This window comes from Petromyzon marinus, chromosome 19 (genome assembly GCF_048934315.1).
Source record: "Petromyzon marinus isolate PM22_M1 ecotype Great Lakes invasive population chromosome 19, UKy_Petmar_22M1.pri1.0, whole genome shotgun sequence".
Lineage (NCBI taxonomy): Eukaryota > Metazoa > Chordata > Hyperoartia > Petromyzontiformes > Petromyzontidae > Petromyzon > Petromyzon marinus.
Window position 1 is genome coordinate 90,902 of NC_133685.1, and position 25,522 is coordinate 116,423.

The window sequence follows — 25,522 nt, forward strand, 5'->3', positions numbered from 1 at the left end:
AAAAAGAGACGGTTGTCGTCCGAGTGAATTAACGGCACTACACTAATAAGGTTTCCCCACCTTTTTTCTGGCAACAAAACTGACACCTTTTGCAAGGAATCATGTTTACATTGACCACAATACTTGCAGTCAAAATGCAAAAAAACAATAATCTGATCATTTATGCATTGTCCTTGAAACTGATTGGTTCACACCAGAGACAGCTTTCCTTAGAGCCTAGTCTCATACGGTGTTCGACCAGATGACGCCAAAAGGCACACAGTTCAAAGACAATGCGCTATCAGAGTAATGAGAGCTCGGGGTAAGCATCTACATCACGCACCTTTTGGCGTCATCTGGTCAAACACTAAATGAGACTAGGCTCTAAAGGAAAACTGTCTCTGGTGTGGACCAATCAGTTTCAAGGACAATGCATAAATTATCAGAGTATTGTTTTTTGTTTGCATTTGACTGCAAGTATTGTGCTTAATGTAAACATGATTCCTTGCAAAAGGTGTCAGTTTTGTTGCCAGAAAAAGGGGAAAACCCCTATTAGTATAAGAACCTATTCTTGCGTAAAACTGCGCCCTACTGTGTTCCTGCTTCTAAGGACAGACTCAACAAAATATGTCACTAAAACTGTTTATTAAAACATCATTGTACCGCTGTTAACTTCATGAATAAACATACTGTACTTCAGTGTGGGAAACGAGAGGGATGCAAAATGGTATTTCTTAAGGCAAACATCACACTCATGGCAAGGACTTGTTAAAGCATTAAAGAGCAGTTGTTTTGTATTACATCAGAGACTAGTTTAAAATATGCATACAATATGACAGAAACTTGATCAACCACACAAACACATCTGTGTACATATTCTTGGTTCTTTCGGTAAAGTCACGTAGAAGGGAAACAATAAAATAATAAAAAATATATAAAACAATTAAATTCTCACGTCGTGAACAATAAAATTCTCACGTCGTGAAAATTTTATTGTTTTATATTTTTATTATTTTATTGTTTCCCTTCTACGTGACTTTACCGAAAGAACCAAGAATATGAATCCCTGTAGTCACGAAAGCTTTCAATCAAAACATCTGTGTACAGTTACACTTTTGTATAGTGTCAGGGCTGGCAATGGGAGGAAATTATTCGAACTCATCAATGGTGTGCGGAGCAATGCAAAAATGTTTTTATACCCGCGTTTGAGAGGACCCTCTAGATGCAGTTCTATATTACAGGGCTTAAACAGAAAGAGGACATGTTTAAAGGTATTTCCTATGTAACATGTTTAAGGGTATTTCCTATGTAACATGTTTAAGGGTATTTCCTCTGTAACATGTTTAAGGGTATTTCCTATGTAACATGTTTAAAGGTATTTCCTATGTAACATGTTTAAGGATATTTCCTATGTAACATGTTGAAGGGTATTTCCTATGTAACATATTTTCAATGAGGCCATTACCCATAAAGAACCTTCATCCAATACAGAACCCTCATGAATCTGATAAAGAACCCTCGTATCTACAATTTTTACTTTTAGCATGTTTTATGTTACGTTGCTTAATGGCCATTTCTAATGCACTCTGTAATTTACAATTGGTCATCTGTTGGCAGGACATTTTTATCGCAACTCTCCATGTGTTTGGCCTCAATTCTAAACTATAATATTGCTGCACAACTTTGTTCAATTGAATTAGCGATATTCTTAGCTCTTTCGGTAAAGTCACGTTGAAGGGAAACAATACAATAATAAAATATATAAAACAATAAAAATCTCACGTTTCGACCATAACACAAACGGTCGTCATCAGGTGTGTTGGTTTGCATTAATTTATTTATTTTTAGACGGTGTATTTATTTATAAAAAAACGTCAGCGCCACGTGCAGCGATTTGGCAGTTTATTTAGAAGGACTAGTCCATCTATGTTCTGAAAAGAGGAGGGGGGAGACGAAAAATTAATGTATGCTGTCTGAAAGCCACTGTAAGCGTGAACAATCAATTAAGACCTGAAATGGTTTATCAAATCTTTCCAATGATTGCTAAGCCAGAATCCATCTTCTCGGTTGAAATTGTCTCTGTGCTTGTATATGTGGATAGCCTCATGAACGAATCTCTCATGGTAGCCAGATGGCTTACAAAGAACCTCTGTCTTGAATTATAACAATGATCTGCCACGGCCGAGATGTTGGTCCTACCGTGTTTAAGGTCTGCTTTGTGTTCACGAATGCGGTCCGAGACATGGCGTTTGGTTTCTCCAATGTAACTACTACCACAGAGGCAACTTAGCTTGTAGACACCAGGGTACTGTATGTCCGGAATCACATCTTTTACAGACGGAACCAGATCACGGATTTTATGTAATGTGTTGAAACGGACCTGGATCTTGTGTTTATTCAAGATTTTGGAGATCTTTTTGTGATCCCCGCAATGTAGGGTAAAGTGATGGTTTTGAAAGGCTCCTCAAGAGGGTCCTTCTTCATGGTTTGAGTGATAGCTTTGCAGATTGTATAGTCGGAGTAACCATTAGCCTTAAGAGCTTGGTGTACGTGCTTAAGTTCACTGCCTATGTGTTCCTGGTCGGATATGCATTGGGCTCTATGATAGAGTCTTGATGAGAGGTCTTCTATGATGGATGGTGGTGGGAATCCGGTTTCAGATAAGCATCCGTATGGGTAGCTTTCCTGTAGACAGAGTGGCTCATTGAACCATCAGGTCTCTTTTTTTTTAACCGCCTCTACGGGGAGGGTTTTCACATAACTTTAAGATCCTTCAACAAACTCCGGGATAAGAAGGCTCAGCTGATCGAGTCTCTCACCTTTCTGAAGAGATGCCGCGACTCTGGAGTAATACCAATCGCATTTACACTGACCTCTGCTGCTGTAACTTCTTCTAATGCAAAACGAATTCTTTTCAAAACTAGCTTAGCTCTTATCTCAGAAAAAATCAGACTTATACGCACCGAACTAGATCAGTTAGACAAGACACTCTACAAATCACACTTATCATTGACGGCAACAATGTCCACATCGGATTGGGAACATGTAGACAGTATGACTGCCTCTTCAGTTGCTACTATGTCGACCAAATATAAGGACAACCTGATTTCCAAATTTAACCTCCTCTTCAACAAAAGACCGGACCCACACACCAAAAAGTTAGACGTTAACAAAGTCGTAATTAATCGCAGTAACAGTTCTATTTCTGATGGTCTGAAATCCGTTTTAGCTAAAGGTCTAAACTTTGCAGTCACACCTAAACACATACCAGTTAATGATATAATTGGGCAAGTAGACGTTGCCCTCAGGGGCCTGGGTCACATCGCTGCAGACGTAGCAAGATCTGAAATTGCTGCAACCCTCAAAACGCTAAGATGCCAGCTAGCAACCTCAGCAAAGATTAGCGTTTTGAATTATATAAATTAAAAAAGAGGGATGATATTGTAGTCCTCTCAGCTGACAAGGGCAATGCTACTGTCATCATGGATAAAATAGAATACAACAACAAAATTAAAGAATTACTCGACGATGGTAGTTATACAAAAATAAAGAGATCCCACCAACAGCCTCGTCACACAAACCAACAAAATAATTTCTGATTCAACCGCATTAATTGATCAATCTAAACAGTTTTCATTGAGACCTTCTGCTGCCAGGCCACCAAGATTATACGGCTTACCAAAAATACATAAAGTAGACACACCCCATCGTCCCATCGTCTCTACTATCAACTCCCCCACCTACAAACTGGCTCGTTTTTTGCATGAAATCCTGCGTCCTTTCACTGGAAAAACCACCTCTGCGGTACAAAATTCTACTCACCTGGTATCGACAATCAAGGGTATTTCCCTGTCCCCAGACGACCTGCTTGTCAGTTTTGATGTAGTTTCCTTATTCACCAAGGTTCCTGTACCTGACACCATCACAATCATTCGAGACTTGGTTCATCAAGGACTAAACACTGAGGTACCCCCCCTGGTGAGACACTGTTTAACCAATACATACTTCACTTGGAATGGAACTTTCTACAAACAAACTGAGGGTGTCCAAATGGGCTCCCCCCTATCTCCGGTTATAGCTAACATTTTCATGGAGAAATTTGAGACTGACGCCATCCAGACTGCCACTCTGCGCCCAACCTTATGGAAGAGGTACGTGGATGACACTTTTGTCATCTGGCCACATGGCCGGCCTGCTCTAGACCAATTCTTCGACCACATCAATTCCATACACCCAGCCATCAGATTTACCATGGAAGTCGAAAAAGATGGCAAGCTACCTTTTTTGGATGTCCTAATTAAAAAGAGACCTGATGGTTCAATGAGCCACTCTGTCTACAGGAAAACTATCCATACGGATGCTTAACTGAAACCGAATTCCCACCACCATCCATCACAGAAGAACTCTCTCATCAAGACTCTTTATCATAGAGCCCAATGCATATCCGACCAGGAACACATAGGCAGTGAACTCAAGCACGTACACCAAGCTCTTAAGGCTAAAGGTTACTCCAACTATACAATCCGCAAAGCTATCACTCAAACCATGAAGGACCCTCTTGAGGAGCCTTTCAAAACCATCACTTTACCCTACATTGCGGGGATCACAAAAAAGATCTCCAAAATCTTGAATAAACACAAGATCCAGGTCCGTTTCAACACATTACATAAAATCCGTGATCTGGTTCCGTCTGTAAAAGATGTTATTCCGGACATACAGTACCCTGGTGTCTACAAACTAAGTTGCCTCTGTGGTAGTAGTTACATTGGAGAAACCAAACGCCATGTCTCGGACCGCATTCGTGAACACAAAGCAGACCTTAAACACGGTAGGACCAACACCTCGGCCGTGGCAGATCATTGTTATAATTCAGTAGGCTCACATGACATTGACTTTTCCAAGACAGAGGTTCTTTGTAAGCCATCTGGCTACCATGAGAGATTCGTTCATGAGGCTATCCACATATACAAGCACAGAGACAATTTCAACCGAGAAGATGGATTCTGGCTTAGCAATCATTGGAAAGATTTGATAAACCATTTCAGGTCTTAATTGATTGTTCACGCTTACAGTGGCTTTCAGACAGCATACATTAATTTTTCGTCTCCCTCCTCCTCTTTTCAGAACATAGATGGACTAGTCCTTCTAAATAAACTGTCAAATCGATGCGCGTGGCGCTGACGTTTTTTTATAAATAAATACACCGTTTATAAATAAATAACTTCTTTCGAACCGACGCACCTGATTACGACCGTTTGTGTTATGGTCGAAACGTCGTGAGAATTTTTATTGTTTTATATATTTTATTATTTTATTGTTTCCCTTCAACGTTACTTTACCGAAAGAGCTAAGAATATGAATTACTGCAGTCACGAAAGCTTTAAATCAAAATTTGAATTAGCGATGTTTCACTAAATCTTTACACCTCTTAATACTATGTTATACATCAACCTGGTTAATTTATCTCATAACTTACACATTACATTATAACTATATTAAAGATTACTTATGGCATTACACAATTTCTAAAACTTACAATATTTACACAAAAAACTTGATATAAATTACGATATTTATACTATCCTATGTATTGCTGTATAGCTGTTTATCTTTCTTGACGGGGCTGCAGCTTAGAAGCGCCGCCTACTCCACATGGCCAAGTGGCCCGGGCACTGATTAGCTTGGAGCCATGGGTGGGCAACTCACATGGCTGGTGCTGCGTATGACATCAGTCAGAAGAGAGTGACGTCGGCACACCGTGCCCCACATCACGTGCTACAGGTAATAAAGATTCCTTGCGGAATGCAGTGGGGTTCAAAATTTCACTCACACCTCGGCGCTCCAGTCCATTTCAACCCCTGTACAGTATACATATTTTATGTAAATAGGTGGTAGCAAATTCATATTTGCTTTATTGGCAATCTATCATGAGCTTGTAATCAATTACAAATATGAATTAGCATCTACATTGAGAAAAATCACATCTTGTGACCATGGTAGTGGATCACAAAGCTGGACTCATTTCGGGGGGGTCATATTTCCCGATTATAGGGGATGTCTGGCAACCTGCAAATAATACATCATTGTTGAAGTTTAATTATGCTTACACAAAACTGACATGCAAAATATCACATAACTAGTGTTTACTTTTTAATAGCGCTTACAAAATCACTACATTTACTGTCCAGTTTAATCAGTCACCATGAAGCAAAGGTGGAAGGCCTATTCTTAAAGCCATGAAACAGGCTGATTTTCACAGACTTTAAACATTTTTTGGCCAAATAAATGCAAACTTAATATGAAAACGAAGATAAGCGCAAGGGAACCCGAGCTAAGCATGTGGATGCACAGCGTTGATCAATGGTACACTGAACTGTTAGGACTAATTTTTGTGGTTAGTTTGTTGTCCTTCCCTCACACATCCATTTAGCACGGTTGGCTATGTATGGTGCGAAAGTAGTTCAACATACATACTGATGTGCTCCGGTTGTATTGACTGCATCACATTGGTCGGGGTGAGCATCGTACACTCTCTCCTCTGAATCAGCGCAATTAGTGCGCAAATGCCATTTCATCTTTTAATTATATTGTCTTTCTGGCTCATCTCAAATTCTGGCTATCCCGAGTCCAGATTTGTGAGGTTTTACTCTCAAATTTATATTTTACAAGGTAATGCGTGAATGACGACAGTTATATCATGTAACAGGATCCCTCTTACATCGTCAAAATGACCCATTATGCTGCTTCTATGAAACTTTATTTTGACAAATTACACAGAAATTATAAATAACAATGGATTACATGCCAATTTTCACTTAAAATATATACAGTTGTATTAGCAAAGTTCACGTATGCAAACAAAAAGCATGGCACATTAAATGTACAGAGAAAATATATTTGTGGTCATTCACGACTTCCATGCGCATAGGGCCACGTGCCATTGCTTGCGACAACGACGCGGCAGTTGCCACTGTGTCAGCCTCTGTCTTCGTGGCCCAGTATCTACGATGTCTGATTTGGAGATGGAAATTCGCTCTTTCACCGCTGACACAATCTGTTTCCAGTTGCACAGGCTAACAGTTTGGATTCCCTAGATGCCAAAATATGACAGTCTGTCAAGACATTGTCTTTTTTAATTGCATATGGCAGAAGCATAATCACACTTGACAACACGACTATATTCGGTCAACAAGCATCGAGTTGGCCTTTGCTACATAACAGTAAAACTTCGTACTTTGCAAGTATCTTGCCAAATCTTCTTTAATAAAATCAGGTTTGGCTTTAGATTCGAGTTCCAATTTAAAATGTAAAGAGAGGACCTCTGAAGCTGATGTATCGAATGCGTCACGCCTCAGAAGACAACTTGTGCTGTCCGTTAGACTTGTCTACAAACCTGGCTCCATTGCACAGCTCAAAGGCGTATGCATCGAGGGTGGCGGCAGGCGCCCCTCTGTAGCCCCTCGTCCCAACCACGCCAATGGAGGCCGCCCTGCGTGCCGGGGCGCAGCACAGCAGCAGGCCAATGCACACGGCGCCCAGGAGCACGCCCATTGTGCTGACGATGATCACCGAGATCAGGATGGGATCCAAGGCTCGGTTCAGGCTGAGTTCAGGGAGTACCGTTCCCTCAGTTTGTATCTGGTCACCTGAAAACGACCGCAGCAATGTCTTAGCCCCTCGCAGGGCACAAATAATGAGCAAACCTGTTCAGGTGGCGGTGGTAGATTACAGTCCCCTGCCTCGTGACCCATGGTTAAAGTGTATTAAAGGGCTCCACAACAATTCCAACTTTTTTAGCTGTTAGCTCAGTGGTAGAGCAAGCAGTTCGCAATCGGAAGTTTACAAGTTCAAATCCTAAGGGATGACTTGGCCTGTCATCCCTCTGGGTTTATAAAATGAGTATCACTTTGTCGGCAAGTGAACAGTGGTTGTCCTATGGAGACTCGTCCCCACCATAGGAATAGGAACTTCGACCACTGGCTCTGCAGTGCTGTACACAGGAGATGAGCACCGGCTCTGAGCAAGAGAGCGCGGTGAATTTTCAACTGTGTACTTGCACTTCATGTTGTTATGTAGGTGGTACTGCAGTTAGAACCCTTGATTTACAATCACTAGGTTGAGAGTAAAAATTCTGGTCAGAGGTGTACCCATATAATCATCCCTCCAGGGTGATAAAATCAGAGGAACATTGATACAGAGTTGATAGTCCTTTGGAGGGACTGGCTCCCTACCAAAGTACCATTGTTTGTATGAGCAGGGACAGTCTTTTTACTCAATTCGTTAATTCTTGAAACAATTATATTTTTAAACATCTTAGGCCAACTAGATATGCAGGTCTTATGTTGCTGTGATTGTCTTCATAAATGGTTATGGGCAGAAGACACAAATCGAATATAATGTATTATTCCAGGATCTCAGCACTCTACACGTGCGCAGACAAAGCTGCATGAAGTAGCGTGCATCCTCAAAAGGGTCCTCACATCCATGGCGCTCGTATCCCAACACGTCTATCTGGAGAAGCTCTTCTTTACCTGGTGTGGTTTTGAGATGATATGCATTCATGTTGCTGTTTATTAGGACTAAGGAGCCATTGAAAATCTACAATATATAAAAAATGTGCACGTAAAATATACTTTCATCTGAAAAACTCCATTGTAAAAAATCAGCTACAGCAGGTTAGCCTTGCAAATGAATTTCTTTTAAACTGTTTTTTTGTGTTTAGTTTCTTGTCCTTCCCCACACCTCTGATTAGCAAGACTGGCTGCGTCAGGTGCGAAAGAAGTTCAACATGCATACATACAACATTACTATGTCACATGCTGAGCATTGGAGACTGGAGCTGTCTGCTTTGTCAAAAGAGGCAGGCATTGGTCTTGTTCCTGTGGAACAAACCTTCAGATCTGGCAGCGGGTGGAAAGAACCGACGAGGAAGTTGTGATATCAACAGCTTTAGCAATTATGACATTTCAATCTTTTTAATGGTCATGTATAGCTCCAAAAGCCCCTGGTGTATAGGGGAGTGGCTGAACACACATTACATACACAATTACGTCTCCTGAGCTCTTAACCTATGTTTTTCACCAATGGCTGTAATGTGAATGTCCCTCCATGTGGTTCTGTATGTAATCACTTTTCTTAGGAATGTCTTCTCTAAAATCACCACGATGATCAATTAAAATCAATATCTAACCCCGAATGTTACCTGAAGTAGTGTCAGTCTCCACAATGGATATGTGTGGCTCTGAAACACAGACAAGAATGACAGTGAAACATGTCGTACCTTACACATGGTATATTAACTGTTACACATTGTCGTTGAGAATGGAAAATGTAACAATGCTGGATTTAACCAAATTCTAAATAGATAAAAAATCCCATAATTATATTTACGAACCTAACCACTTTGTCCACATATTTCTGTTAATTAAAATAGGACAGACCATATATCATTATTTTATTCAACTAATTTAAAACAAATGGCTAACTTTTGCAATGTGTGCAAGTATAGTAGCTGAATGAATGTGGTTATGGATGCTTGTGGTGTAACAAAGGAGTTTTACTTTGGCAGTCCTCAATCGGTATCTCGAACGCGATTCGGATGTCGTCCACCGCCACACTGCCCGACGGATGCGCCCCCACCTCCCCCTCCAGAATCACCTGGCACACGCAACATGACATTCACTGCATGTCATAAACTAACGATCAGCATAGTGGAAATAATAAATAAATAGTGAACAGACAATAACGCCGATTTCCTATTTCCATCCCTCCGCATACAGTGATGAGTTGGGATGTGTGTGATGTATTTGTGATATGTGGTGATGCACACCGATGTGCAGGTGATGTGAGGTGAGGCGTAATATTCGGTTATGTAGGGATGTGTGCCGCTGAGATCTGGGTAATATTACGAATATTATTCGTCTTATTAATATTAATGTAATGCATTGTTATTCATCATCGGTTGACTTTTAAACTTTTGATGTAGACAATATAAGTTACGAGTGGTCCAAACCACCCCGAAGGACTATCGTAATTTTACAATGCTTCGTCCTAACAATGGCAAGTCTCAGCTTATGTAATTTCTAAAATATCGTGTCTGGCATTCTATACTCGGGCCCAGGCATGCAGCTGTTAGTAGCACAATGTTTTTGTTATCAACACAGCTGCCGAATACAGCCTTAACAACAGCCGCCAGTAAGTGGCTGTAACGTCACAATGGCGCTTCATAATAAAGGTTTTTGGGTTAGATCGCGTTCTTTATAAATGTATCGTAACCCTCCACCACCCGACACGGCCAATCAGCAAAAAAGTGTCACGTTGACAAAAGACAAATAGTTCACTACTTTAGCCCACCGGTGTGTTGAAGAGTGAATCAACAACATTTACAGTTTGAGTACGACGTTTCGCTGGATGTAATTACCAGCGAAACGTCGTACTCAAACTGTATATGTTGTGTATTCACTCTTCAACACACCGGTGGGCTAAAGTAGTGAACTATTTGTCTTTTGTCAACGTGACACTTTTTTGCTGATTGGCCGTGTCGGGTGGTAGAGGGTTACGACACATTTATAAATAACGCGATCTAACCCAAAAACCTTTATTATGAATAATATTGGTCGCGAAAGCCTACGTGTTAAAGTCACAATGGCGCTTGTTCTAGGCTGGGTGCCACGGTGGCAAGATGTTAACGACCTTACTCTGTATACAGGAGGTTGTATTATGTTGAACTTCTTCGGCACTGTATGTAGACAACCATGATAATCGAAGGGGTGGGGGAAGGGTTCTATCTCGACCCTGATGCCTGCTGTATATTTGGAGTTTGCATGTTCTCCCCGTGGTTGCGTGGATTTTTTTCTGGATCCTCCGATTTTTGCCTCTACATTTAGAAACATGCATTTAGAGTATTTGGCTGAAATAAATTTCCACATGATAAGACACTTCGTTGAGCTATCATTTGTGGCCATATTGCTTCTGAAAAAGAGCTACAGTGAGGGAAAAAAGTATTTGATCCCCTGCTGATTTTGTACGTTTGCCCACTGACAAAGAAATGATCAGATGTCGCGATCACAAGGTAATACCCATCGCTTTCACACTCACTTCTGCTGCTGTATCTTCTCCGAATTCTAAACAGATTCTGTTTAAGGCCAGCATATCTTTAATCTCAGAGAGGATAAGGCTACTCCGATTTGAACTCGATACTTTAGACAGGACTCTCCTACAAGCTCATTTAATGTTAACACAAAATATCACCTTCTGATTGGAATCACGTAGACAACATGACTGCTTTTTCCGCTGATTCACTGTCAGCCAAATGTAACGCTAACCTGATTTCTAAATTCAACCACCTATCAAAGAAGAACCCAGGTCCACAATAACAAAACTAGATGTTAACAAAATCGTCATTAATCAGAGTAGCACCCCGATTTCGGACAATCTGAAAACAGTACTGGCTAGGGGACTGAATTTTGCTGTCACCCCAAAACACATACCAGTAGATGATATCATCTCTCAGGTCGATGTAGCCCTCAAAGGCGTAGGACACATCCAAGCAGACGTTGCGAGAGCTGAAATAACCACTATTCTTAAGAATGCTAAGAAACCCATTAGTAACATCAGCAAAAATGAATGCTCTGAACTCGCGAATTTGAAAACAGAAGTGATATACTCATCCTCTCAGCCGATAAAGGCAACGCTACTGTAATTATGGATAAAGATACATACAACAACAAAATCCAGAATCTGCTCAACGATGGAAGTTACTCAAAAATTAAAAATGAGCCTACCAATAGCCTAGCAATAAAAACCAACAAGATCATCACAAGTTCGACCTCCCTAATCGACCCAACTAAACGTCCCTCCCTAAAACCTTCTGCTGCAAGACCCCCTAGATTCTATGGTCTTCCCAAGATTCATAAAGAAGGCACCCCACTACGACCCATCGTATCCACGATCAACTCCCCTACCTATAGACTAGCCCGTTTTCTGTCAGATACCTTGCTGCCTTTCACTGGCAAGACCGCCTCAGCAGTACTTAACTCAGCCCAATTGGCCTCTATGGTCAAAGACGTTGTACTGTCCCCTGACGATATCCTTGTCAGCTTCGATGTAGTCTCTTTGTTCACCAAGGTCCCAGTACCTGATACCATTGAAATAATTAAAAATTTGGTCCAACATGGACTAGACCCCGACACACCTGCACTGGTTAGGCACTGCCTCAACAATACCTACTTTACTTGAAATGGCTCCTTCTACAAACAAAATGAGGGTACCCCCATGGGATCCCCCTTGTCACCAGTGATAGCCAATATTTTCATGGAGAAATTTGAATCAGATGCCATCCAGACTTCCACCCTCAGACCTTCCCTGTGGAAGAGATATGTGGATGACACTTTCGTCATTTGGCCACATGGCCTCCCAGCTCTGAACCTTTTCCTACACCATATCAATTCCAGACATCCCGCATCAAATTCACCATAGAAGTGGAGAAAGATGGCAAGCTACCATTCTTAGATGTTCTGTTTGAGAGGAGACCTGATGGCTCATTGGGGCATTCTGTCTACAGGAAACCCATCCACACAGATTCCTACTTGAAACCTGATTCTCACCACCACCCAGCCCAAAAGAATTATCTCATCAAAACTTTATACCATAGGGCTCATTGCATTTCGGACCAACACCACCTGAACAGTGAATTAAAACATGTACACCTGGCCCTCAAAAGGAATGGATACTCTGACCGTACCATCCGCCAAGCTGTTTCTCCCTCCATACAGAAACAACCACTTGATACTCCGGTCAAAACCATCACACTACCATATATAGCAGGCGTTACTAAAAAGATTTCCAAAATTCTAAACAAACACAAGATCCAGGTCCGGAACAATACAGTACACAAAATTCGTGATCTGATCCCATCCGTGAAGGATGTCATTTCTGACTTACAGTACCCCGGGGTTTACAAATTGAGTTGTACCTGCGGTGATTGCTATATCGGGGAGACAAAGGGACACGTCTCTGACCGAATTCGCGAGCACAAATCAGATTTGAAACACGGCAAAACGAATTCTTCTGCCGTAGCTGATCACTGTTACAACGCTGTGGGTCATCACGATATAATTTTCTCCGATACCAAGGTTCTTTGCAAACCCACGGATTTTTATCAGAGATTTGTTCACGAGGCAATTCAGATCTACAAACACAGACACAATTTCAACCGAGAAGATGGTTTCAAATTAAGCAACCATTGGAAAGATGTTCTAAATCGAACTAAACATTAAACTAATTTTCAATGGTACAGTATATTTTTCAAGTAGTGGTACCCCAAACTTTCGCAGCTCTTAAAAATTCCCTTTTCACACCATCAATAAGTAAACTCCCCCCCCCCCCCGCGCCAAACGGCAAGTGCACCCGCACGTACACCACCTCTATGCTAAGTCAGCCAATCAAATGCTAATTTTTATGCTAATTCCTTTGGCAAGGCACCTTGTTTCCTCGCACACAGCTTAAAGGTCCGCGGTCTGAGCGTGGCTGTTTCACTCCAGCGCTGTCCTCGAGACAGCCTGGTCCCTTCACCTGATGAGGGCCGCTTGTGTTGTGGCCGAAACGTCGTGATTTTTGTTGTTTTATTTTTTACCTACGTGACTTTACCGAATAGAACCAAAGAGTATGGAAATGATCAGTCTATAATTTAATGGTAGGTTTATTTGAACAGTGAGAGAGAGAATAAAAAAAAATCCAGAAAAACGCATGCCAAAAATGTTATAAATTGATTTGTATTTTAATGAGCGAAATAAGTATTTGACCCCTCTGCAAAACATGACTTAGTACTTGGTGGCAAAACCCTTGTTGGCAATCACAGAGGTCAGACGTTTCTTATAGTTGGCCACCAGGTTTGCACACATCTCAGGAGGGATTTTGTCCAACTCCTCTTTGCAGATCTTCTCCAAGTCATTAAGGTTTCGAGGCTGACGTTTGGTAACTCGAACCTTCAGCTCCTTCTCCAGATTTTCTATGGGATTAAGGTCTGGGGATTGGCTAGGCCCCTCAGGACCTTAATGTGCTTCTTCTTGAGCCACTCCTTTGTTGACTTGGCCGTGTGGTTTGGGTCATTGTCATGCTGGAATACCCATCCACGACCCATTTTCAATGCCCTGGCTGAGGGAAGGAGGTTCTCACCCAAGATTTGACGGTACCTGGCCCCGTCCATCGTCCCTTTGATGCGGTGAAGTTGTCCTGTACCCTTAGCATAAAAACACTCCCAAAGCATGTTTCCACCTCCATGTTTGACGGTGGGGATGGTGTTCTTGGGGTCATAGGCAGCATTCCTCCTCCAAACATGGCGATTTGAGTTGATGCCAAGGAGCTCCATTTTGGTCTCATCTGACTACAACACTTTCACCCAGTTGTCCTTTGAATCATTCAGATGTTCATTGGCAAACTTCAGACGGGCATGTATATGTGCTTTCTTGAGCAGGGGACCTTGCGGGCACTGCAGGATTTCAGCCCTTCACGGCATAATGTGTTACCAATTGTTTTCTTGGTGACTATGGTCCCAGCTGCCTTGAGATCATTGACAAGATCCTCCCGTGTAGTTCTGGGCTGATTCCTCACCGTTCTCATGATCATTGCAACTCCACGAGGTGAGATCTTGCATGGAGCCCCAGTCCGAGGGAGATTGACAGTTCTTTTGTGTTTCTTCCATTTGCGAATAATCGCACCAACTGCTGTCACCTTCTCACTAAGCTGCTTGGCAATGGTCTTGTAGCCCATTCCAGCCTTGTGTAGGTCTACAATCTTGTCCCTGACATCCTTGGAGAGCTCTTTGGTCTTGACTATGGTGGAGAGTTTGGAATCTGATTAATTGATTGCTTCTGTGGACAGGTGTCTTTTATACAGGTAACAATCTGAGATTAGGAGCACTCCCTTTAAGAGTGTGCTCCTAATCTCAGCTCGTTACCTGTATAAAAGACACCTGGGAGCCAGAAATCTTTCTGATTGAGAGGGGGTCAAATACTTATTTCCATTATTAAAATGCAAATCAATTTCTAACATTTTTGACATGCGTTTTTCTTGATTTTTTTGTTGTTATTCTGTCTCTCATTGTTCAAATAAACCTACCATTAAAATTATAGACTGATCATTTCTTTGTCAGTGGGCAAACGTACAAAATCAGCAGGGGATCAAATACTTTTTTCCCTCACTGTATATAGCTCTGAAGAAGAGCTATATAGCTCAGTCTCCCTTGCCTGGTCAAATAAAAAGTTTAGTTTAGTTTTTAGGTGCACTTTGAGGCCATGTGAAGCATCAAAGATTCACTGGCAGCAGGTCATGGACCAAACTCAAGTGCTACAAGTTGACTGAGATGACTGGCAGATGCACAAACTGTGCTCCCCACTGTGGCAGCTTGCTGAATTTAAGCCACCTGGCGCTCAGCTCATTGTTGTGAGCATTGCCCCTCCACCCTCTATTGTTGTTGAAGGGTGAGTGCCTCCAACTGCCTAGTAGCGTCTTTCACAAACCTTCTATATCGAGGCTGATTTTGACACTGCTTGTACCAGTCGTTGGTAATTTCACTCAACTCCATATCCTCCTGTACCACATCAGTCTATTTCTTATTTAGCCCGCGTCATGCCCGTTAGCCCCCTATATCCGGCCAAACAAAAGCTGCTTGGGCACACGGTGGATGAGCATGTGGGGTACATAACCCAGCCAACAGTCTCGTCTACTGGAGCTCACTGATGGGAATGTGTCCAGATATTCCAGAAAGATCTGGAACTACATGCACAGACATATACAAAAACAGACTGTTGCGGCAAGTGCTGTGAGCAAGCGCCTATGAAGGCCGGCATAGCACATGAGGGGGTGGGTCACCAGCACCACGCCCAGCCGCCTTTGTCTCCCTAGTGACGATGTTTATCACACTAGGTACCCGCACATACACTGCCATATACACAGGCACACACAGCTACACACATAGATACATAAACTAAGACACACAGGCCCCAAAGGCCCAGTACGTCAAGCAGCCAAATAGCACAATCAAAGTTGTAATACATAAATAGTCAACACGTTTCTTGAATGAAGCAAGAGGTTATAAGAGCTTAGGAAGAGAGACAGTAGGAGGGGTGGTTGGTGAGAGGAAACATATGGTGTACCGAGTCCTACAGCATGCAGACATGCTGTCTGCTCCCTTAGCTAGATTAGTCACGACCGTTCCATGCCAGGTCAGATGACACTGCTTTTGTCACTGAAGAGATTGTTGAGAACCTGGTAAGGGCCGTAGTTGATTGGCAAGACGGCATGTGCCAATCTCCATTCCCGCCCCTGGACACCGGTCAGGCTCCACACCAGCTGCTCCCGCATGCCCATGGGAGTCTGCGTGCGCGTCAGCACTCGCAGCGAGTCCACTCCGGCGCTGGTGGCCAGCGTGTCTCCGTGCAGGCGGTAGCGGAAGGCGAGGCAGCGAGGCTGCGCGTGAGAGGGCAGCGGCACACTGAGCAGGCGTGCTCGCTCACCCGCAGCCCTTCCCAGAGTGTTGATCCACACGCATCCATCTCCCTCTGCAGGAGACACAAGGCATGTATTACGAAAAGAATGCTGTTTGGAAGGTTTAATCGTATTGTAATGCTCATATTCTCCACCTTGACGCAAATTAATAGTTAGTGTTGTGTATTATATAGTTTTGTATCAAACAGATAGGGTCCTTGCCTATGAACATTTGGTCGTTCACTAGTATGAATAAGAAGTACGACTGACTGCTGGTGAGACAATGAATGTTGAATCAAGTCCAGAGTTTACTTGTATTTAACCAATGCTGCTGGAAAAAAATCACTCCTAAAAGGCCATGTGGTTGATGGGATTTGTCCTTTTATCTTTTATAGATATGACAAGAAGACATAGTGTCTGCTTAATTATTTAGTAATTTATATTATATTTATATTATTTACATCGACCCTTATGATTCTATCTTGATTTGAAGCTTTTGTGACTGCAGGAATCCATACTCTTTGGTTCTTTCGGTAAAGTCACGTAGTTAGAAATAAAATAAAATAACTACGTGACTTTACTGAAAGATCCAAAGCTTATGATTCTTTTGTGTCATTGTTGGTGGCTCTGGTCCTGGCACTAGCCAACCACCCCAAGTGTGAGTGTGTATACATCTCCCTCCTACATCTGTTTTAAAGCAGAATAACATTTACTGTCATGGTGGATGTCCTCCTCCTCCCCCTCGACTTCTGCATCTCCGAGCAGCCAGTGAAGGTCAGCCTGGTCATCTTGAATCCAGCTGCACATCCCTCCATCCGCGCCCAGATGAAACTCGCAGTTGAATCCGGGGACCCCTGAGCCAGGTCCCCACCCTTCCAGGATGACCCCATCACCATCCTCCCTGTCGTCTTGACTCCTTGCTGGGATGTGGAACTCTGCAATATCCAACACCAAGTAGATACACCGCGTAGATTTTACATGTAGATACACCGCAATGGTACATTGAACAGATACACTGAGCAGATACACATAACAGATACATGTAAAAGATGCACCGAATACACTCACCAAGTAGCTTCACCGATTATATAAACCGACCAGTTGATTCAGCAGTAGGGAGCGGCTTGCAATCAGAAGGTTGCGTGTTCAACTCCTGGTTGGAGGATGATTCAGCCCATTATCCCTCTGGGGTTGATCAAATAAGTACCACTTTTTGGGGAGTCAATAGTGGTTGTCCTATAGATAGACTCATCTCCACCATAGGAATGTAGAATTGCCACCACCGGCTCAGGGCAGTAAACAGGAGATGAGTACCGCCTCAATGCTCATTTAGTGGAAATCACTTTGACCTTTGACTTTAGTTGTCACACTTGTTCATTTAGAAATAAATAATGCTATTCATTAATGACAAGTAAAACAGCATTACTCACAGGGGACATCTCACCTGTATAATTTGCAATTGTCTCCCCAGCATCATACGAACCTAAAGAAACACATTTGTTCATTACGCATGCACTGTGTGTCACAGGAGCTGGAATGCTACACACAGCGCAAAGACAAGTGTAAGGATGACATTGCCCAATGAGTTCGCCGCTTGTTGCAGAATTTCTCGGTTTGATTCCAGCAGGCTGCCCTGATTATGATGGCGGGCTTTTTAAATTATAAAATACTCTGCACCGTTCACTTCACAGTGGACGTCAAAACTCCCACGACATAATTCGAAGAACAGTCGGTATCACAGTGTGGCAGCATCATGGTTGAGATTTTGCCAAGTTTGAAAAGTTACTCGCAATTTACTGAAGGGGATAACCACAAAGCTACTGTTTTCCCCAACTGCGACAACTTGGCAGGGCCCTTCTGAAAAAAAGATCGGGGAGATTCAGTGAGGCATTCCCGGAAAAACAAGTGAAATAAACAATAAATTTGGCAAGCTCACTTTCTAAGAGTGGTGTCAATGCCGTGTTGTGCGGTCCAGTGACACTCAGCACTAACCGGTGCCGCCCTCCTCTCCCTACCTGGGTCGTTGTCAAGGCTGTAGGGAGGCTCCGGTCCAGGAGGGCCATCTTTCTTTGGCTGACCTGGGTCCACCTCATCCTCACCATTATCTGACAGGGTTAGTCACAACACAGATGAATACATATTCCAGGACACGCAACCACACATGAAAGTGACTCTCATTGTATGCGCCAAGCCAATACCAAAACCCCATTCAATCTCTTTTTAATATTTTTTGCTCATGGCCACAACCTCCTTGAAGTTTCTCTCCCCAAACATATGTTTGAAACTGCGTTACATCTCTGTTACTGACAGTATGGTCAAGGAATGTCAGTTTGTTTTTTGAGCAAAATGTCTGTTTATCAGCAGCATATCCTAAAATACTCTGAATAAAACAAGTGTTTACCCACCTACACAGCTGTCGTCACCACTCGAAGTATGTACTCACCAAAAATAGCTGCCACTTCAAGAAGTGGAAAAGACAAATATCCCCATTACAAGCGTATCAGGCTGTTGAGGCAAGTGCTGTTAGCGAGCTTCAATGAAGGCCAACACATCCCACAAGAGGGTGGTGTGGCCAACACCATGCCCAGATGCCTTTGTCTCCAAAGCAGTGATGTTTATACACCACTCCAGGTACTCATTTAAGGCTGAGTCGACCTAAAATCAGTTCTGATATTTGTCCCTGATGTTGGCCGTGAGCTGGAATCGCACTTGGGTCGCCGGAAGTTTGCAGTGCGGCACACATAACCACCGTGCAGAATCACTCCTCACACTCACGCGTGCGCACAAACACGTAAGAATGTGCGGCCCGACGTCTCACCCAGAGACTGGCAGCCCAGCAGCTCCAGACGCAAGCCGATGCCGTGCGGGGACCACCGCTCCGGGTACACACGCACCAGCCGCGCCTCCACGGGCTCGAACTTGCGCATCTCCGGCAGATCGACATTGCTGCTACCATTAAAAATCTGCATACGCACATACACACAGGACATGCACACACAATACTCGAGCACAAATATACAAGCCGGCATTCTTATGAGTACAAGATAAGCATTTGTGTCATCGTACACAATATAAGAAACTAAACGTATACTCTTTGGTTCTTTTGGTAAAGTCACGTAGTTAGAAATAAAAAAAACAGATCACGACGTTTCGATCGCAACACAAGCGGTCGTCGCTTGTGTTGCGATCGAATTGTCGTGATTTGTTTTATTTTATTTTATTTCTACCCATGTGACTTTACCAAAAGAACCAAAGAGTATGGATTCCTGCAGTCATGAAAGCTTCAAATCAAGATATAAGCAGACAAATATGCCTCTTTTCAATGTCCATTCCTCCACGTCTAAAAAATACTCATCCCATCAGCCACCAGGCCTTCAGGGAGTGATGTTTTTCAGTCAAGTTGATTTTATACAAGCAACTTTTATTTATTCACGTGGGGACAGATATGTACAGGATATGTAGACTACTTATATACTTTGTGACTAATACAGTGAGGGAAAAAAGTATTTGATCCCCTGCTGATTTTGTACGTTTGCCCACTGACAAAGAAATGATCAGTCTATAATTTTAATGGTAGGTTTATTTGAACAATGAGAGACAGAATAACAACAACAAAATCAAGAAAAACGCATGTCAAAAATGTTAGAAATTGATTTGCATTTTAATGAGGGAAATAAGTAATTGACCCCTCTGCAAAACATGACTTAGTACTTGATGGCAAAACCCTTGTTGGCAATCACAGAGGGCAGACGTTTCTTGTAGTTGGCCACCAGGTTTGCACACATCTCAGGAGGGATTTTGTCCAACTCCTCTTTGCAGATCTTCTCCAAGTCATTAAGGTTTCGAGGCTGACGTTTGGTAACTCGAACCTTCAGCTCCCTCTCCAGATTTTCTATGGGATTAAGGTCTGGAGACTGGCTAGGCCCCTCAGGACCTTAATGTGCTTCTTCTTGAGCCACTCCTTTGTTGACTTGGCCGTGTGTTTTGGGTCATTGTCATGCTGGAATACCCATCCACGACCCATTTTCAATGCCCTGGCTGAGGGAAGGAGGTTCTCACCCAAGATTTGACGGTACCTGGCCCCGTCCATCGTCCCTTTGATGCGGTGAAGTTGTCCTGTACCCTTAGCAGAAAAACACCTCTAAAGCATAATGTTTCCACCTCCATGTTTGACGGTGGGGATGGTGTTCTTGGGGTCATAGGCAGCATTCCTCCTCCTCCAAACACGGCGATTTGAGTTGATGCCAAAGAGCTCCATTTTGGTCTCATCTGACCACAACACTTTCACCCAGTTGTCCTCTGAATCATTCAGATGTTCATTGGCAAACTTCAGACAGGCATGTATATGTGCTTTCTTGAACAGGGGACCTTGCGGGCGCTGCAGGATTTCAGCCCTTCACGGCGTAGTGTGTTACTAATTGTTTTCTTGGTGACTATGGTCCCAGCTGCCTTGAGATCATTGACAAGATCCTCCCGTGTAGTTCTGGGCTGATTCCTCACCGTTCTCATGATCATTGCAACTCCACGAGGTGAGATCTCGCATGGAGCCCCAGGCCGAGGGATATTGACAGTTCTTTTGTGTTTCTTCCATTTGCGAATAATCGCACCAACTGTTGTCACCTTCTCACTAAGCTGCTTGGCAATGGTCTTGTAGCCCATTCCAGCCTTGTGTAGGTCTACAATCTTGTCCCTGACATCCTTGGAGAGCTCTTTGGTCTTGGCCATGGTGGAGAGTTTGGAATCTGATTGATTGCTTCTGTGGAGAGGTGTCTTTTATATAAGCTGAGATTAGGAGCACTCCCTTTAAGAGTGTGCTCCTAATCTCAGCTCGTTACCTGTATAAAAGACACCTGGGAGCCAGAGATCTTTCTGATTGAGAGGGGGTCAAATACTTATTTCCCTCACTAAAATGCCAATCAATTTATAACATTTTTGACATGCGTTTAACTGGATTTTTTTGTTGTTATTCTGTCTCTCACTGTTCAAATAAACTTACCATTAAAATTATAGACTGATCATTTCTTTGTCAGTGGGCAAACGTACAAAATCAGCAGGGGATCAAATACTTTTTTCCCTCACTGTATGCTCTACAATGAACACTGATTAATATAAATTACATTGTAACAAGACCCATATCTAACAGAGAGAGTCCTTGTCTATAAACATCTGGCAGTTCACCAACATTGGTTCAAGTAAGCCTGACTCAGCTCATGAGTTACTGTCAAAACTTGTTCAGAGTGTGCCTATATCAAACCAATGCTGCTGAAACATTTACTCCCAGAAGGCTGTGTAGCAGATGGGATGTCGAAAAGAAAAACACTTATTTGTTTATGTGGAGGAACAGATCTGGAAAGAGGCATAGTTTTGGCTAATTTTTATTCAAATTAGCAGCTTAGGGTTCTCACTTTGGGCTGCGAAGACTCGTCATCTGTGACCATGTGCCAGGTGTCTCCGTCTTCGCTGAATCCCACGCGGAATTTCTTCACAAACAGGGGGCCCTCCGGCTTGTCCTGAGTGCCCTGACTGGCATCATCATTCCCACTCCGATTCACCAGATCCCCACGCACTCCCTGAAGAATCACCCCTCGCACTGTAAACAGGCTGCCCAAGTCCACCTGAAATGCACAGCAATATCACAGCAAAGCAGATTTTCCAGATAATAATGGTATAAAGTATCATTCATTCAAGTTCCATTTTAACACGCTTCAGGATGTGTAACGTGTCGCAAGTTTTTTGCACAGAGCCCTGCGTGGGAAAACACAGGGAAGCGGGAAGAGCCAGAATCAGCGACAACAATTGCCTAAGCTCTGTGGTCCTACTTTGTGATGTTTAACCAACTCCTTTAACAATTGCTAATAGATGTGGGAGGAAACGGAGTACCCTGAGAAAACCCATGTGTGCGAGGGGGTAACACTCAACACGAGGGGGTAACACTCAACACGAGGAGGTAACACGTGTGCGAGGGGGTAACACATGTGTGCGAGGGGGTAACACTCAACACCCGTACAGAAGGAATATAAATTAATAAACTTGCTTCACTGCCATAATCTGGCAAGCCGGAAAATGAAAACCTCGACACCCACAGGTTAGAAATTTCACAGATTTGTGTGATCCACCAACTCTCGCCTCCACATTATTGGATTACAGGCATGCAGCATAGCCACCAAAGCTCTTTCTATCACTATATATTACCGTGAGATTCAGAAAATTATTCAAGAGCAGTCTCAACAGCATAAGTGTAGTAGTATTATTTTGACTATGCTTATTTACCCAGGCAAGCCTCACCAAGCCTCAAGTGTTCGCAATAGAGGGTGGCGATTAACTGTGTTTCCCTATGTAGTGAATATGGTGAAATCCATTATTAATACACCTTCAGTATAAATCAAGGCAGCCTGCCAGGTTGGAATAGCTGCAAAAGACAGCGAACATGCCACCTCTGGCTGTCACATTCAGTGGTGGCTCCCTGTGTCACGCGCACGCGTGCGGTGTGTGTTCAAGTGCTCAAAGCGCTACCTGCAGCCACTCGTCAAATGAGAATAGCCCAGCCATGTGCGGAGCCCAGCCTCGTTGGGGGGCCAGCAGGCGAGCGGCGTGGGCTCCCCACGGAGGGCTCCACTGTGACGAGGCCGAGAGAGCGTTGTCCGGCACGTGGCCCTGCCCCACGCCCAGCGTCTCTAAGCAGGGGAAGTCTGCTCCGTTGTGGCGTTGTGGAGACACAAACAGCAGAGGGCGACATCAATTAACTTTTGCATCACAGCCGATCGCCATTTACACGTGTAATGAGTCGTGGTGCTGGACAATGGGCACAGGTGCCAATGTTATATACGTAGAACTTCTTTCACATTTCAACGGCTATAGTTTGGGCAAGAAGAAAAGGCTGTCCTCCACAAGAAATCAATTTAAATCTCACTCCGTGACTATATACCTCTAGAAAATGTCAGTTAATTTAGTTAGCCAGGAATATATATTGATTTTCAAATGTATTTTAATATCCACATTGACAGACTAATGCACAACACCAACTATGGACTTTGTGCATTATACAGAAATGGGATCTGCACGTCGATGATGGTCCGCAGCACTGGCGGAGCCAGTGGAGGGGGGGGGGGTGGCACATGCCCCCCCAATGATCCGATCGAAATACCTAATTTCGATCGGATCATTGGGGTTTATTAGTAATAAATCGGCATTTTGCGACCCTCACTGCCACTGTGTAGCATATTATTACGTGCCAGGAACTATATGAGATGATAGGACAATAGTCTGAGTCCATAATTGGCAATAAGTAACGGCAAAGCAGTTATAAGTGACTCGCAGAATTGTGTGCAGTTGCGTATACAGTACACGACTTCCCTGAAGGCATTCACCTTCAGCGAGCACGATGCTGATCACACGACGCGGTTCGAATTTGACCCTCGATCGATGGCTGCGGCATCGCCGCACACGCGTCGAATGAAAAGCAAGGGAAAAGTCCTTACTTACTAACAACTCCTATCATTTTTGATTGCTGGAGGGGTTGGCCCCCCACTACCTGAAAATCCTGGCTCCGCCATTGGTCCGCAGGAAAGTTGGTTGTCTAGATGTTGTTCCCTGCCCTCAACTATGTCGACGCTGTCTATTTCACTGCCTCTCAGACTCGCTTTAAATGAAAACTGTCTCCAACTCTCCTTGCAGATCTATGTGACAGTGCAACTAGAGTGTACCAGTGCCTCATGCAAGAGAACTCGACGTGGCTCTCCCCCCCACAGTAGAAGACGATTGCCTCACTGGACCCCCTGTCCACGTGCGTACACTATTAGATGCCTCCTCTCAATTCACTCCACAGCTGTCGATTTACTGCAACAATATCCATTCCAAAATCATAACAATTCAACTGTCCCTGGAGTAAACACTCAAACAGCTTAATTGGTACAAGCAACCGCTGGACCGGTTTCAACATGAAGTACTTCATCAGCAGTGAGGCTTGCTTAAATCAATGCTGCTGGATTGCCAGATGTTTATAGGCACTCCCAGAAGGCACAGTGGCTGATGGGATGTCAAAAAAATACTGATTTTTTTATATACATGCAGACAAATACAAGGATGTGTATTCTCCACTTTTGCAGTTACTTCACGAAGCCACGTAACATCACATTTGGCACAAGTGATTTAACACAGTCGCCGAGCTGCTGAATCCCAGAACCAATGCTGGGTACAGTTCACAGAGGCCATAGCTTCAATCTGACGAGCAGTATCTTGGGGCCCGTATCAGTGAGTTCTGGCCACGTTTGGCTGTGTTGACGGCGGCTCACCTGCCAGGCTGCAGCCATACAGTTCGAACCTCAGGGCGATGCCTCCCTCCCAGGTTTGTGGACGAATTCTAACGAAGCGGGTCAGCACAGGCTCTGCCAGTCGGTTCTCCACCACAGACGTGGCGTCCACATTCCCAGCAAATGCCTGTGCCACCACCACCATACGTCCGCATATCACTCACTCATACATAAAGATAGTCTGTGGAGCAATTTGTAAACATACTCTCTGGTTCTTTCGGTAAAGTCACGTAGATAGAAAAAATAATAAAAGAAACACGACGTTTCGGTCGCAACACAAGCGTCCGTCATCAGGTGAGAAAATTATCTGCTGTTGCGTCGTCTTGGTTTTCGATTGAGGACGTTGACGACGACAAGACTCCAGCAGCACAATGGGATGCCACTCCAGGCAACATCCCATTTTATCCTCTCAGCGTGGCCTGGCTCCGCCCCGGCCACGCCCCCCTTCTGGAACCTACTAGCGGCTTCCCGAGCTTCCCTCACGTGCCCTCTCTGGAACTTTTCCCCTACATCCCTCTCTCTGGTTTATCACGTGACCTGCTGACAGACAGGGCTACTGCAACTGCAGATCCCCTTCTCTGCCAGTAACCAGCGCTATGCTACGTAGTGACCAATTCCATGTCACGACACATGTGTAGTGACTGTACTTGTCACTGTATGGTGCCGGGCTTGCGAAGTCACAGCCGGAAACGTTGTGATTGCGGGCAGCCCGGGTTATGGGCTGTAGTACCAACTCTAGCGGTGGTTGG

The 25,522-nt window shown here is 43.7% G+C and overlaps 1 protein-coding gene across 2 annotated transcripts in view; it reads right to left on the reverse strand.

The window, feature by feature from the left end:
- Nucleotides 1-609: 609 nt before the first annotated feature.
- The window catches only part of LOC116944015 (neuropilin-2), a 41,289-nt gene continuing 16,376 nt past the window's right edge, over nucleotides 610-25,522 (reverse strand). The window contains exons 8-18 of one of the 2 annotated variants that reach the window (XM_076067989.1): nucleotides 24,756-24,900; nucleotides 22,978-23,153; nucleotides 21,870-22,079; nucleotides 19,283-19,427; nucleotides 18,480-18,569; nucleotides 17,909-17,947; nucleotides 17,178-17,399; nucleotides 16,246-16,538; nucleotides 9,540-9,636; nucleotides 9,182-9,220; nucleotides 610-7,625 (exon numbers count right to left, since the gene is read on the reverse strand). In XM_076067989.1, coding sequence (XP_075924104.1) covers nucleotides 7,324-7,625; nucleotides 9,182-9,220; nucleotides 9,540-9,636; nucleotides 16,246-16,538; nucleotides 17,178-17,399; nucleotides 17,909-17,947; nucleotides 18,480-18,569; nucleotides 19,283-19,427; nucleotides 21,870-22,079; nucleotides 22,978-23,153; nucleotides 24,756-24,900 — 1,758 coding nt within the window. In that variant the 3' untranslated portion in view covers nucleotides 610-7,323. The remainder of the gene's footprint in view (nucleotides 7,626-9,181; nucleotides 9,221-9,539; nucleotides 9,637-16,245; nucleotides 16,539-17,177; nucleotides 17,400-17,908; nucleotides 17,948-18,479; nucleotides 18,570-19,282; nucleotides 19,428-21,869; nucleotides 22,080-22,977; nucleotides 23,154-24,755; nucleotides 24,901-25,522) is intronic. The other variant, XM_076067990.1, reaches the window with a different exon arrangement.